Below are 15129 nucleotides of genomic sequence, written 5' to 3'. Positions count from 1 at the left end.
TTTTTTTTTTTTTTTTTTTTTTTTTTTTGTAGTAGGGAATTCAAACAGGGATGAAACTGTCCATAACTGGTGTCATATATAAACTATACAAAACTGAAATAAATTTGTTTATCTGAGCATGCAAAGCTTTCCACAGCTGGATAGACAATATAAGAGATTTTATCATTTCAAATATAATAATAATAATAATAGAGATACAAGGGACATGTTATAATGAGGAGTGAAAACTGATAAAAACCCAGTAGTATATCTACAATGAGTACGTCCTTCTCTTATGCAAAAGATTTCAAATACAACTTTTAATATTAATTGAATGTTATTGAATCTTTCGATATTAACATATATGAATATTTTGCAACTTGACAACATTTACTCAAAATAGCAGACAATGAGATAGGCAAAACCAAGTCAAGTAATTCATTCATATTGAATCTCAACATTTATTTTTTTACAGGAGTGATAAGATTGTTTGGAACAGAGATTTAAGTGTCAGTGCTCTTATCATGAAATAAAACACTGCAATTTGACATACACAAACACACAAAAGCTAGTCTATAGATAGAACATTGCACCTGTAATCATCATCATCATCATCATTATCGTTTAACGTCCGCTTTCCATGCTAACATGGGTTGGACGATTTGACTGAGGACTGGTGAAACCGGATGGCAACACCAGGCTCCAATCTAAATTTGGCAGAGTTTCTACAGCTGGATGCCCTTCCTAACGCCAACCACTCAGAGAGTGTAGTAGGTGCTTTTACGTGTCACCTGCACGATTTACGCGTCACCTGTAATGGGTATATGAAATAGCAAGCATCTTGCTGGTAGTCTAAACAACTCTTCAATCATGACTCCTAGTAAAACTAGTAATATGCCTAGTTAAAAGGTTGCAGTAAAGTACTAATGACAAAACTTTAGTGTATAACTTGTAGGTAAGTTTTCTAGTATCTTGATCCCTCAGATAAAAACTTGTTTTAAATGTAAATTAATGCAAATAAAAAAAACTGCATAAAATAAAAGCGATGTATTACCCAGAGTGTCAGCATAAAACAAGAAATTGCGATATTTGGTTTTCAAAATGAACTTGTATTGTGTTTCCTGCAATGATAGAAAAAAAGGAGAGAAATCATTGGTTAATTCAAATGTATGTAATCTTTAACCTTTATTTACTAAATTTACTAATTAAGAGTAGTGAAATCCCATCTGATACTGTATACGCATCAACACCAGATGACAATAGGGATCAAACCAAATAGAATGCACTAAAGATGGAAAAACTATTTCAAAAATGTTTTCTCTCTAGGGATGAGATTAATCAAACAAATTTTAGCGTGGCTGAGTGGTAACAAATCTTGCATTTCAACTACATGGTTCCAGGTTCAGTCCTACTGCATAGCGCCTTGAGTATGTGTTTTCTATTATAGCCCTGAGCCAACCAAAGCCTTGTCAATGCATGTAGTAGAGGGAAACTGAAAGAAGCCTGTCATGTATACATATATACATTATTAGAAGATGGGTCCAGTGTAATCCGTGGGTAGGAGAGGTGCAGCCGGAGGGTGTAGAGTTCAGAATAAAACAGTCCAGAAAGAATAAATCCAGAATGAAAGAAGGTAGAATCCAGAAGTCTGTGTTTGATGAGTGGAGACAGGATTAGCTGGGGCAATCACGTGAGCGTGTATTATATGTGGGAGAATGTACGAAAAAAAACAACACCACCTGTCCTCGTCTGTTGTTGTTTTTTTTTTGTACATTCTCCCATATATACATTATTAAATTATTTAAATCACTCTATAGCAAATCAATCTATCAAATCCTTATATAATAATCATATTATAACAAAAGACTAATTTTCTATTAAAACATGAACATCACAAATATAATACAAACAACTAATTTAGTAATATAAACTCAATGCAAGCTCTTATATTACAAATTGATATACATCTATACAAGTTTAGAATACATTCAATCTATGTAATTCATATGTCTGTACTCAAAACAGCTGTAAATATATATAATAATTAAACATTTATTTTTCTTATATTACATACTTGTTTAATATTATTCGATATTAATAATTACAATGCTGTAATGACAGCCACACACATTGCTATATTCGATGGAGTGTAGTGGAAAAGTGTCAGTGACAAAAATTGTCAAAATTCCACAAAATATTATCATCATCATGTATTATCCACAGTATTATCATCATGAAATACAGCTAGATTTAATATAACTAAATATATATAGGCATAGCTCCCCAAGTACGTGATTTTTGGAGTTAGTCACACAGTGCAGAAGAAGACATTTAAGCAAGTATCTTCTATTACAGCTTCAAGGCAAGTATGTGTGTGTGTACGTGTGTGTGTACGTGCGTGCATATATATATATATATATATATATATATATATATATATATATATATATATATATATATATATCTTTCCTTCTTTTACTTGTTTCAGTCATTTGACTGCAGTCATGCTGGAGCACCACCACGAAGAGTTTTAATCAAACAAATCAATCACAGGACTTATTTCTATAAAGCCCAATACTTATTCTATCAGTCTCTTTTGTTGAGCCACTAAGTTACAGGGACATACACACACCAACACTGGTCACCAAGCAGTGATGGGGGTAAAACACAGACACAATGACACACACACGCACACACACCACACACACATGCATTCTTTCAGTTTCTGTCAAGCAAATCCACTCACAAGGCTTTGGTCAGCCCGGGGCTATAGTAGAAGATATTTGCCCAAGGTGCCACACAGTGGGACTGAACCCAGAACAGTGTGATCAGGAAGCAAGCTTCTTACTACACAGCCACACCTGATATATAATAACCATGTGTGTATATAAACAAACTTACTTTTGTTTTTTAGAAGCATCAAATGTGTATCGTATGATACAGACAAGAAAGTGATATTTCAAATGCAGAATCATTGTTTTAAAACAGCAATATATATATATATATATATATATATATATATATATATATATATACACACACACACACACACACACACACACAGATACATACACACATTACTTAGTATCATTGACTAAACATGAGCTGTGTATAATGCCACTGACATACAATCAACTCAAGTGACAATATTTCTTTGCTGTAAGGCGGCAAGCTAGCAGAAACGTTAGCGAAATGCTTAGCAGTATTTTATCTGTCTTTACATTCTGAGTTCAAATTCCACTGAGGTCAACTTTGACTTTTATCCTTTCGGGGTCAATAAATCAAGTATCAGTTGCATACTGGGATTGATCTAATCAACTGGCCCCCTCTCCAAAAATTTCGGCCCTTGTGCCTAGAGTAGAAAAGAACATTTCTTTGGTGTAAGTGTACCTACACTTATAATAAATAAATAATAAAACAATAAACAAAAGTAATAGTAATCAAATTTCTTTACCTCTTAAATTACCAATTAAATTTAGATGCTGATGACCTTGCCCTAATTGCGGAGTCACTATCAGAACTAGAGGAGAAGTTTCAGGTGTGGAAGCAAGGTCTAGAATTGAAGGGCCTTAGAGTCAACCTAGCTAAAACCAAAATCCTAATAAGTAGGAAGGTAGATAAAACACAAACCCCTTCAGGTAGATGGCCCTGCTCAGTATGTAGAAAAGGAGTAGGTAGTAACTCTATAAGATGTACCCGGTGCAAGCTATGGACACATAAGAGGTGCAGCAACATCAAAGGCAGGTTAACTAGCAAGTTAGTTTTTGTTTGTGGCAGATGTTCAGGTGCAATAAAGACTGCAAACAAACAGGAAACAACTTCTATCTCATTCCAGGGTGAAAAACTAGAGGTAGTCGATAGCTTCCGCTATCTGGGCGACCAAGTTAGTAGTGGGGGTGGGTGCGCTGAAAGTGTAGCTGCTAGAATAAGAATAGCCTGGGCAAAGTTTAGAGAGCTCTTACCCCTGCTGGCGACAAAGGGACTCTCACTCAGAGTAAAAGGCAGACTGTATGACGCATGCGTACGAACAACCATGCTACATGGCAGTGAAACATGGGCTGTAACTGCTGAGGACATACGTAAGCTCGCAAGGAATGAAGCCAGTATGCTCCGTTGGATGTGTAATGTCAATGTGAATACCCGTCAGAGTGTAAGTATCTTGAGAGAAAAGCTGAACATTAGAAGCATCAGTTGTGGCGTGCAAGAGAGACGATTGCGCTGGTATGGACATGTGGTGAGAATGGAGGAGGATAGCTGCGTGAAAAAGTGCCACACCCTAACAGTTGAGGGAACCCGTGGAAGAGGTAGGCCCAGGAAGACCTGGGCTGAGGTGGTGAGGCAAGACCTTCGTACATTGGGCCTCACCGAGGCGATGACTACGGACTGAGACCTTTGGAAATGGGCTGTGCGTGAGAAGACCCGGCAAGCCAAGTAAGATCGTTGCCAGTGCCCCTGGACTGGTTCTTGTGCGGGTGGCACATGAGATGCACCATTTTGAGCGTGGCCATTGCCAGTACCGCCTGACTGGCTCCTGTAGGATTTTCGAGCGAGATCGTTGCCAGTGCCCCTGGACTGGCTTGTGCGGGTGGCACATAAAAGACACCATTTCGAGCGTGGCCGTTTTCGTGCGGGTGACACGTAAAAGCACCCACTACACTCTCTGAGTGGTTGGCGTTAGGAAGGGCATCCAGCTGTAGAAACTCTGCCAAATCAGACTGGAGCCTGGTGTTGCCATCCGGTTTCACCAGTCCTCAGTCAAATCGTCCAACCCATGCTAGCATGGAAAGCGGACGTTAAACGATGATGATGATGATGATGATGATGATGATGTTACTATTTAAAAAATTTCAATGAAAAATAAGGTGTTCAAAGACTGTGTTCAATAGGAATGTTTTCACTATTGTTAAACATACATGCATTCAAGATTAATATCATATTACTGTTGCAAAAGCCTAATCAAATATTTACTTTCTAACTACAGTTATATATACTTTATAGATATCAGTATAGTTTTAAGCCACACTTGAGAAATATTGGTTATAGACACACTGATTGAGCAAGTGTCTTCTACTATTGCCTCAAGCCAACCAAAGCCTTGTGAGTGGATTTGGTAGATGGAAAATGAAGAAGCCCATCATATATATATATATATAAGAGAAATTGGTATTTAAAAGATTCAAAGAGTGTCAGATAACACTAAGTGCTATGGATAAACCATGGTTAAACACTTGGTTCGATAATGATACAAGTGAGGAGTCTAATGTGGGTCTTGTATTGGCATGCATATATATTTTAAACAGAATGAGATAACAAATCCAAGGCTGTGAGGTGTTTTCAGGACATCTATAATGAAATATTCTTACACCTGTTTCTGGGACGTTATGGATATCCCTTAATAGAGATGGTGTGAGGAAATATTTGAGTTCAAATTATTGTAGAAAAGGAGGAGATAGGGAATATAGAGGGAAATAAGAGAATGAAAGTAGAAATAAGATATATAAAGATATTGTAGTTGTAGTTCTATTATTCGAGGAAAATGGTGTATAGAAGTGGTAAAAAAGTTTCCTATACATGGTATGTAAGTTCCAATAGCAGTTCATGTTTAATCATTTCAAAGTATGGAGCCGTGGAATCAGTGTTGCTCGTTCAAAAGGGTTTTGTGGTGTGAATGAAAATTTGAGAATGTATTGGTAGTATTTGTGGATAGATGGAGGCAGGAGAGAGGTGTATGATTAGAAAGAGGAGATACGTCAAGTTTTGGATATATACTGTATGGTTATTTAGGTTGCATTTAAATTTGTGGTAAAATATGAAGGTATGAAAAATGTGATGGTTGCATGTACTTAGGGCCTCATTATATTTGTTTAGTAGTGTTGAGGAGTTGTGTTTTAATATGTGGAATGCCTCTTTAAGGCATAATTTACAGGCTAAGCATTGACCTTGGTATGGAAGCCCTGAATCTATTATGGACCATGACAAAGTGTAGGAGTAACTGAAACAAGTAAAAGAAGAAAAAAAGAAAACCACTAGTGAAAAATATTCTAAATGTATTCTGTAGCTTGAAAGCAAAGGCATATTTCAGTTTTCCTTTATTGGTTCAGGTTAGTGGTTGAAGCCATATTTAAAATAATCAAATTATTTTTTTTAGAATTAATTAAAGCTCAAATGAACCACCATAAATTCAAAAATTAAAAGTCAAACTAAACTTTTTGAGCATTCATCAATGCCTAAAAAAAGAATTAAAGAATTATATTTTGAAACCCAATATGGATATAAACACGTGGCTGAAAACAAAAGGTAAAAAAGGGATTTACAAAAAAAAATGCATAGTCAGAAGAGAAGAAATAGTCAAATATTCTTTAAATATTTACCTTGATATCTTGTTGTACGTCTTGCATACAAGACACAGGAATTATTCGTTTTGATATTTGTGTCTTAAAAATAAAAATGAGAATATAATAATTATAAAATGTTGTTGCTTTTATATGGAAATACATGGCCCTTCCTTCTTGAGGAGGGTTTGCATTGCTCAATAACATTAAAGGTGATGCTTTAAGGAATTTAGTACTCCTGATAGAGTCATCCATAACATTAAGGTTGAAGAAGACCCAGACTGATCATGACCTTTTCTTCGCAAGTGATGTAATAGCACTGCTAACACAGCAGAACACAGTATTGACTTATAAAATCGTTTAATATACTTTGCAGTATATTATGGTTGTATAAAAAAAATATGATGTCCCTACAAGTCATTAATATTGATCACAACCAGGCCCCACTTAAAGACACTAATGACAAAACAATGCTTGTAGGTAAAGAATGGCTACCCCAATAATATTTGAACTAGTGGATGAAGGTAAAAGCAGAGGAACTGGTTAAAAAGGGACCACTTGAGACTGAACAGAGTCAACAGCAGTCCATCACATGATACTGTCTTTTCTCATTCTCCGTGTGACACAGAAGATGGTCCTGAAACCATAGAGTTTGGGTCAATCCCTGGTAAACATGAGATCTACCGTAAACAAATCCACACTTTCAGAATTTCTTCCTTCATTTCAACATATATTTCTAAGATTAAAAAATAATCTAGACTGTAGATGTAAAACACTTTCAGCATCAAATAATCTGGATTCTCTCTTTGACCCAGTGAACACACTGCATTAGTCTCTCATTCCATGTTACAGTAAAGATACCGAAATACTCTTGTATTTTGGTATCTTTAACTATCAGATGACTGTATACATAGAATAACCTTTTAATAGGTTAGTGTGATGGCACAAGTTTGTGTTAACATGTAGAAAGACTCAAGACAATGACAGTCTGTTTAAACAATGAGTCACAAAGTTATTTTCAAGAAGGATTATATAAATAATTTAGTCGAATATGCCAAAGATAAAATCACACTCCAAATCAGTCAACCGAAAATTCAATATATCAGATCATCCAGATGACAGTTACCAATGCTCTCTAGCAAAAACCAACTTGTAAAGAGAAATACTACTTAATCACATGTTGTATTACCTCAATAAACAGCAGGTTAACAAATGATGATGGTGGTGGTAGTCATAATGTTGAGGATGATACTTCAAAGTAATCTTTATGTAAAGCAGTTTTCTCACATGGTTAAACTATCTTCTCTTTCTCACAAAGTCTCTGCTTCAATGAAACTCGCTATTTTTGCATATTTACTCAAACCCGATCATAGTTATTCTTTTTACTTTCGTTTTTTTGTTTTTGTTTTTGTTTTTGTTGGTTTGTTTTGTTACTCACACAGTCTTATTCCTTTGGACTTGTACTAATTCCATATTATTAAGTGCAGGCATGACTGTGTAGTACTTTGGGCAAGTGTCTTCAACCACAGACCCAGGCCAGGCCAACCAAAGCCTTGTAAGTGGATTTGGCAGACAAAAACTGAAAGAGCTCACCGTTTGTTTGTGTCAACCCTTGTCTCGACATCATGTGATGATTGTAAATGAACACCACCATCATATAAGCGATGTTATTCACTTCTAGTCTTCCATGGAAAACATGTCTGGCCATGGGAAATAATTCCTTGCTTGGAAAAAGGTGAGGGTTAGTGACAGAAAGGGCATCCATACATATAAAAATTTGCCTCAACAAATTCTATCTGATCCATGCAAGTATGGAAAAGTGGAGGTTAAATGATGATGATGATGATGATGATGACAGCTTTTTTTATACTTTTTCTGGAAGTACCTCATATGAAGGGTCCCTTTCCAGTTTTGTATCACTACTCATAAAAAATCTCCAGTATATCAAACCTAATATTGATTTCTAACATAGAAGTATTGGTGATGGTGCCACATAAAAAGCATCCAATACACTCTGTGGAGTGGTTAGTGTTAGGAAGGGCATCCAGTTATAGAAACTATGCCAAAGCAGACACTGAAGCTAGGTGCAGTCCTCTAGCTCATTGGCTACTGTCAAACAGTCCAACTCATGCCAGCATGGAGAACAGACATTAAATGACAATGATGAAGAATTTATATTATTGCCAACGAGAAACTGACATGTTTTGGAATTCATATTTTTCCAGATCATTAGTGATAAAAGTGAAATAGTTTCAACGGTGTCTAACTTATTTTGGCAAAAACTTCTGGCACAAAACAAATGCAATTTTCCAAGAAACTCGTATTACAATGTTCAGCTGACCTGGGTATGATGATACTACTGCTATCTAAACTCACTGATTTCATCTACCCCTCTCCAACCTGTTTACTTCCTACAGCTGAATCCCATAACTTTTGCATTAATCATTTCCCAATCCCTTCTCCTCTTAAACAACATCTCACCAGAATCCCCTATTGTTTTTTTTTTCATACATACAGTATGCATGCATGTATGTATGTATGTATGTATGTATGTACAGACACTCTCATTAAACTTCAAAAGATAAAAGAGAACATTAGCTCATTTAACTGTTAACTCCCTTTTGAGAAAGCTTTAAAGACTATGGCCACTTCTTTCATGCCAAAAATTAAACTAAACTATGATGTGTGTGTGTCTATGTATATGAAACTGTATGTCCATGTACGTCAAATGTGTGTGTATGTGTACATGATAGAAAGAAAAAGGATTATAAATGTGTATACATATATGGCTGTTGGTGTGTCTCAATATGAAAATTAGAGAGGAAAGCGAAACAGAATTTCAGTTAACATAAATTTATTTATTACCTTGGGATTGACATAATATCGCAAATCACTGCCATTGAATATCACCCACCGTTTTCGCCAACCTTTGTTACCCTGCACTCTGAAGTAAAAAAGAAGAACAACAAGCTTTTATGTCAACACTTTAGTTTGGTAAATTCAAAAATGTATATTTAGTATATATTTTAAATTGTAATATTAAGGTTATGATAAAAAAATATATGTCAAGATGTAACGTAAATTGATTTGATTCCAACTTGTTCCAAACAACCTCTGTCTGGGCTTGTGAAATAGTACATATTTTGAATTCTTTATATTCAAATTTTAAAGCTTCCATTATAGTTTCCTATAAAAAAAAAAACTTTTGTCGAATAACGTTCTAAACTCCAGCTTAATGAGAAAATTTGTTATTTTAATAAATCCCTCCAAAATCTAAAATTATTTCCAAAATCAACTGAAATATACTGGCAGGGTTTTTCATAAGAAATATGGTCACAAAAAGGTAGAAACATATTCTCAATTTAAAAATCTAACAGATTACTCTGACACATGAAACATAATGATGAAATTTTAAACCAGTAACTAAGGTGTTGTGAGTGAATGTTCACTGCAAGTGTCTCGTTGTGACTCTAGACTGAAACAATTCTTACTGCTTCCATTCACTTATTAAACAGAAACAAGCACTGGACTTTTACGAGAAAGTTCCCTGTATTAAACAAGTATATTATCCAGATGAGAATCTTGATATCCAATCCAGAGATAAGAACCTGATTAATACACTCCCAAAGGCTCATAGAAGATAATATTCTTTGTAGAGAAGAAGTCTACTTTCCAACCACATGGTTTTGGATTCAGTCTCCTAGCATGGCATCTTCAGCAAGTATCTTCAACTATTGCTCCAGTGCAACTAAAGTTATGTAAGTGAATTTAGTAGACAGAAATTGAAACAAGCTCACCATGTATGTCCATGGTTAAGAAGTTCACTTAGGAACCACATAGTTTAGTTTATTTCTACTACATGACAGCAATATTGGCTGATATCTTCTATTTTGGCCTTGAGATAGCCAATGCCTTGTGAATGAGATTGCAGGCAGAAACTGTAAGAAGCTCACTGCATGCATATGAGCATAGGTGTGTCCTCCTTCTCTTGATTTTTAAACTCTGACAAAAGACTTAGTCACGACATGTTTAAGTAGTGTCATTATTTACAATGTGAGTGAGTGAATGAACTTGAGAGTAAGTGTGAGTGTGTGAGAGTGAGTGTGCGAGTGAGTGAGTGTGAGAAAGAGAGAGACAGACAGACAGACAGAGTGTGTGTGTGTGTGTGTGTGTGTGTGTGTGTGTGTGTGTGTGTGTGTGTGTGTGTGTGTGTGTGTGTGTGTGTGTGTGTGTGTGTGTGTGTGTGTGTGTGTGTGTGTGTGTGTGTGTGTGTGTGTGTGCACGTGCGTGCGTGTGAATGTCTATTTTCAACCTTTGCTAGCACAGAAAAATAATTTCAAACAAATGAACAAACACACCATTGAAAAAGAATGTTATGTCTCAGTGAGATACTCACCCTCCTTGTTTGTAGAGGTAACCACTTCTTTCTGATGAACGTGGCTAGGAGAGAAACAAATAATTATAGTCAATTAAAATATTCCAATTATATCAACAAACTACAGTATTTGATGGCATAAAAGATGCACAGGCATTTTACATGCAACCCAATTTCAACAGGGCATATTCAGGAAAAAACATTTTCAGTACATTATAGCTTGAAACACCTAACTTCATATATAGGACCCTTATTTTTGGGAAATAAAGTGCATCTCTTATGTCATCAAATATGGTTAATCTACAATACCCCATAAGGAACACAGGGTCAGCTGGGAGGCTGCACCAGGAACAGATTGGAGCCTGGTACAGCCTCCCAGCTTACCTGTTCTCAGTCAAACCATCCAACCCATGCCAGCATGGAAACTGAATGTTAAACATCAATGATGATTATAATGATATGTTCCACCCTGAACGGGATGCCGGTCCGTCACAGGATTACTCATTTTTACCAGCTGAGTGGACAGGAGCAACGTGAAATGAAGTGTTTTGCTGAAGAATACAATGCATCACCTGGTCTAGCAATTGAAACCGCAATCTTATGATTATGAGTGTTGGGAGGAATGTGAGTAGAGAGAAGACATGAGAGAGATTAATTCAGACCAGTACAGTAAGACTATGTACAGCAGAGTAGGGCTATGTGGGTCAGTTGCAAAGTGGACTGTGTAAGCTAAATGGAAGTAGCATATGCAAAGTACAGCTAAATAGAAACATATAAAGAAACACAAAGGAAATATGAGCAGGATATTGTGATCACAGAAAGACATGAAAGAAGTGTAGTATTAATTCAAGGCAATATGTAAATAATGAGCCTGAAGGTGCAGGCGTGGCTGCCTGGTAAGAAGCTTGCTTCCCAACCAGATTCAGTCTTGCAGCATGGCACCTTGGGTGAGCGTCTTCTACTATAACCTTGGGCTGACCAAACCTTATGAGTTGATTTGGTAGACAGAAACTGAAAGAAAGGTGGTGAGCTGGCAGAAACGTTAGCACGCTGGGCGAAATGCTTAGCGGTATTTCATCTGCCGCTACGTTCTGAGTTCAAATTCCGTCGAGGTCGACTTTGCCTTTCATCCTTTCGGGGTCGATTAAATAAGTACCAGTTATGCACTGGGGTCGATATAATCGACTTAATCCGTTTGTCTGTCCTTGTTTGTCCTTTCTGTGTGAAGCCCCTTGTGGGCAATAAAGAAATAAAAAAAAAGAAACTGAAAGAAACCTGTTGTATATATGTATATATATGTATATATGTATATATATGGGTACATATATATATGTATATATATATGTATATATGTGTGTGTCTTTGTGTATGTGTTTGTTCTCACCACCACTTGACAACTGGTGTTGGTTTGTTTACTCGTAATTTAGTGGTTTGGCAAAAGAAACTGATAGAATAAGTACCAGGCTTAAACAAAAAGTCTTGGGGTTGATTTGTTCAACTAAAACCTTTCATGGTAGTACCCCAGCATGGCCACAGTCAAATGGTTGAAACAAGTCAACAATAAAAGATGAAGTCTATGAGGACTTGGAACAGAGTGAGCTGCCAAAATGGGGGTACAGAAAAGTCCAACCCTTGACCTCGTTGTGGTGAGAAAGTTAAAATAAGTGAGTGTCAGGGCTATGCCCTCAGGGACTTTGAGTCTAACTGTAACCTGGCTAAATGGCCACTGGTGGCCAGTTAGCTGGGTTGTAACCCTAGCACCAATGGTGTTGGACCTGGCCACCCAGGGCAGACAGGTCTGATACTGGTGGTGTTAGGGTTGCAACCCAGCTATCGAAGGACAATTTTGAATTCCAGGAGGTGTCTGGTCCAGAATCTGGTGGCTTCCTTGTGGCATTGGATTACATCTGCAGGCATCTTGCAGCAAGAAGGGCTAACACTAGTTCAACCTGCCACTGGTTATGTATGGTGGCTTACGAATACAGACAAGGATTGCTTTCGCAGACTCTGATCATCCCTTAAAACTCTTATGAACTCACAATGCAGTGAACTCAATAGGAGCCAGCTTGACTCCTTCCAGGTGAATGCTGTTACAAGACAAGAAACCTAAGAAATATGAACACAGAACAGTGAACCTTTCAGAAAAATAGACAGAAAGAAGTGACATAGAAACAGAAAGAGAAGTGGGGAAAGAGGGGGAAAAAGGGAGAAAAGTATTGAAATACAGAAAAAGTGGGGAGAGACAGGCAGATAGATAAGAGAGAGAGAGAGAGAGAGAGAGAGAGAGAGAGAGAGAGAAAGAAAGAGAGAATGAAATGAGGGGTTAAGAAAGAAAGGCTCAAGTGTCAGAAATAGAGGAGTGAGAGAAATCAGAAAAAAGGTGGAACTTAAGAAAGAAGATGGTAAGAGAAAGGGAATTATATACAGAGAGAGATGGAGAGAGGTAAGGAATAAAGATAGAGAGAAAGATAAGATGTGTGTGTGTGTGTTTTTATTACATGCATACATTTCTATATTTGCATGTGCAAACATGGAATGTGAGATATGAGAGGTACAAAGATGATACTGGGTGCGAATATGTGTGTACGCGCAAAAAAATGAGAGTGTATTTATGTGTATGCGTGTGGGTGTGTGAGTGAAAATTAGAGAGGCATGTGAAGATATAATAACACCAATATCAGTTAGACTGGAAGAAAGAAACAATGTATTTAGTGCATGATATTGTAAAAATTTTGGTACTTACCGAACTGACACCAGATGTGATTTTGGCTCCTCCTGGAGCGATACGTTCTGTTGACGTTGTCAAACTAACATTGACACTTGATTCTTCATCACTAGTGGAATCATCATCATCTGGAATATTCAAAAGAAACAAAAATTTTAATTACTAAAAACGCAAGAAAAATTTATGAAAGATTTTTTTATTTTTGTTTTCTTTTTCTTTTTGTTTTATTTTTGTTTTTGTCCCCTGCCTCCACTTTACAACCAGCATTAGTGTGTTTATTTCCCAGTAATTTAGCAGTGTGGCAAAAGATACCAACAGGATATGTTCAACTAAATTTTTCAAGGCGATACCTCAGCATGGCTACTATCTAATGAAAGAAACAACTAAAAGATAACAGAAAAATTAAAAACCGCTCAACTGAGAAATAATATTCAGGGTAGTGAGGGTGGATATGATGAATTTAAGCTGTGATTTCTTTTACAACACCCTTCAAACTTTGGGCCTCACAGAGGAAGTGGCAAATGACCAACACCTTTGGCAGTATACCATACTTGAGAAGACTTGTCAAGCCAAGTGAGATTGTAGTCATGACCAATGCCGGTGCTTTGTAACTGGCACCCATGCCAGTGGCATATGAAAAGCACCCACTACACTCTTGGAGTGGTTGGTGTTAGGAAAGGCATCCAGTTATAGAAACCATGCCAAAACAGACAATGGAGCCGGGTGCAGTCTTCTGCCTTACCAGCTCCTGTCAAACCATCCAACCCATGCCAGCATGGAAAACAGATGTTAAATGATGACGATGAGGACACATATATATAGAGGAGTAGATGAAACAGGAACAACTGACGAAGGAGTATACTCTTTATGTTGCATGTCTCGTTTCTCTGATTTTTTCATTCGAAAAAAGTTTGTTTTCTATGTTTTCATTTTTATGTTTTCATTTCTCATTGTGTTTAAGGTTTTTTTATGTCCTGTTCCCATATATGCATGTATGTATACATATAGATGTAGGTATGTACATATATGTATGGATATATGCATATATCTATATATTATTTATATATTATATATATATTACTCTCTTTACTTGTTTCAGTCATTTGACTGTGGCCATGCTGGAGCACTGCCTTTTTAGTCAAGCAAATCGACCCCCAGGACTTATTCTTTGAAAGCCTAGTACTTATTCTATCGGTCTCTTTTTGCTGAACCACTAAGTTATGGGGATGTAAACACACCACCATCCGTTGTCAAGCGATGTTGGGGGACAAACACACACACACACACACAAATATATATATACATATATACGATGGGCTTCTTTCAGTTTCCATTTACCAAATCCATTCACAAGGCTTTGGTCAGCCAGAGGCCATAGTAGAAGACACTTGCCCAAGGTGCCATGCAGTGGGACTGAACCCGGAACCATGTGATTGGTAAGCAAGTTACTTACTACACAGCCACTCCTGAGAGTTTTGACGCTAATATCCATTATTATTGAAGTTTATTCCTATGTCAACATTTCTGTATAAGGCTATATTTAACTGTCAAGTTCAAGTTAAATAAATAAATTACCTTACACATCATCAGAGTAAAAGGCAAAGAGTAAAAGGTAAAGGAGATCGATCCATAAGGAGTCTACTTTAGACCTTTGGGGAGAAATCTCTTGCTATTTTGGTAGCGATTACATGTTTATCTCATCAACACATTGTGGAGAT

At 36.7% G+C, this 15129-nt stretch overlaps 1 protein-coding gene across 23 annotated transcripts in view; it reads right to left on the bottom strand.

Moving 5' to 3' along the window:
- LOC106870742 (arf-GAP with Rho-GAP domain, ANK repeat and PH domain-containing protein 2) overlaps positions 1–15129 on the bottom strand; it is a 285612-nt gene that overhangs the window by 77571 nt on the left and 192912 nt on the right. For all 23 annotated transcript variants that reach the window (XM_089352850.1, XM_089352854.1, XM_089352845.1 and 20 more), the window contains 5 exons: positions 13430–13539; positions 10708–10751; positions 9177–9255; positions 6351–6413; positions 1034–1100 (listed from right to left, as the gene is read on the bottom strand). In XM_089352850.1, coding sequence (XP_089208976.1) covers positions 1034–1100; positions 6351–6413; positions 9177–9255; positions 10708–10751; positions 13430–13539 — 363 coding nt within the window. The remainder of the gene's footprint in view (positions 1–1033; positions 1101–6350; positions 6414–9176; positions 9256–10707; positions 10752–13429; positions 13540–15129) is intronic.

This window comes from Octopus bimaculoides, chromosome 5, assembly GCF_046866305.1.
Source record: "Octopus bimaculoides isolate indiv1 chromosome 5, ASM4686630v1, whole genome shotgun sequence".
In the NCBI taxonomy this organism is placed as follows: Eukaryota; Metazoa; Mollusca; class Cephalopoda; order Octopoda; family Octopodidae; genus Octopus; species Octopus bimaculoides.
This window is presented reverse-complemented; position numbering and strand designations above follow the sequence as displayed.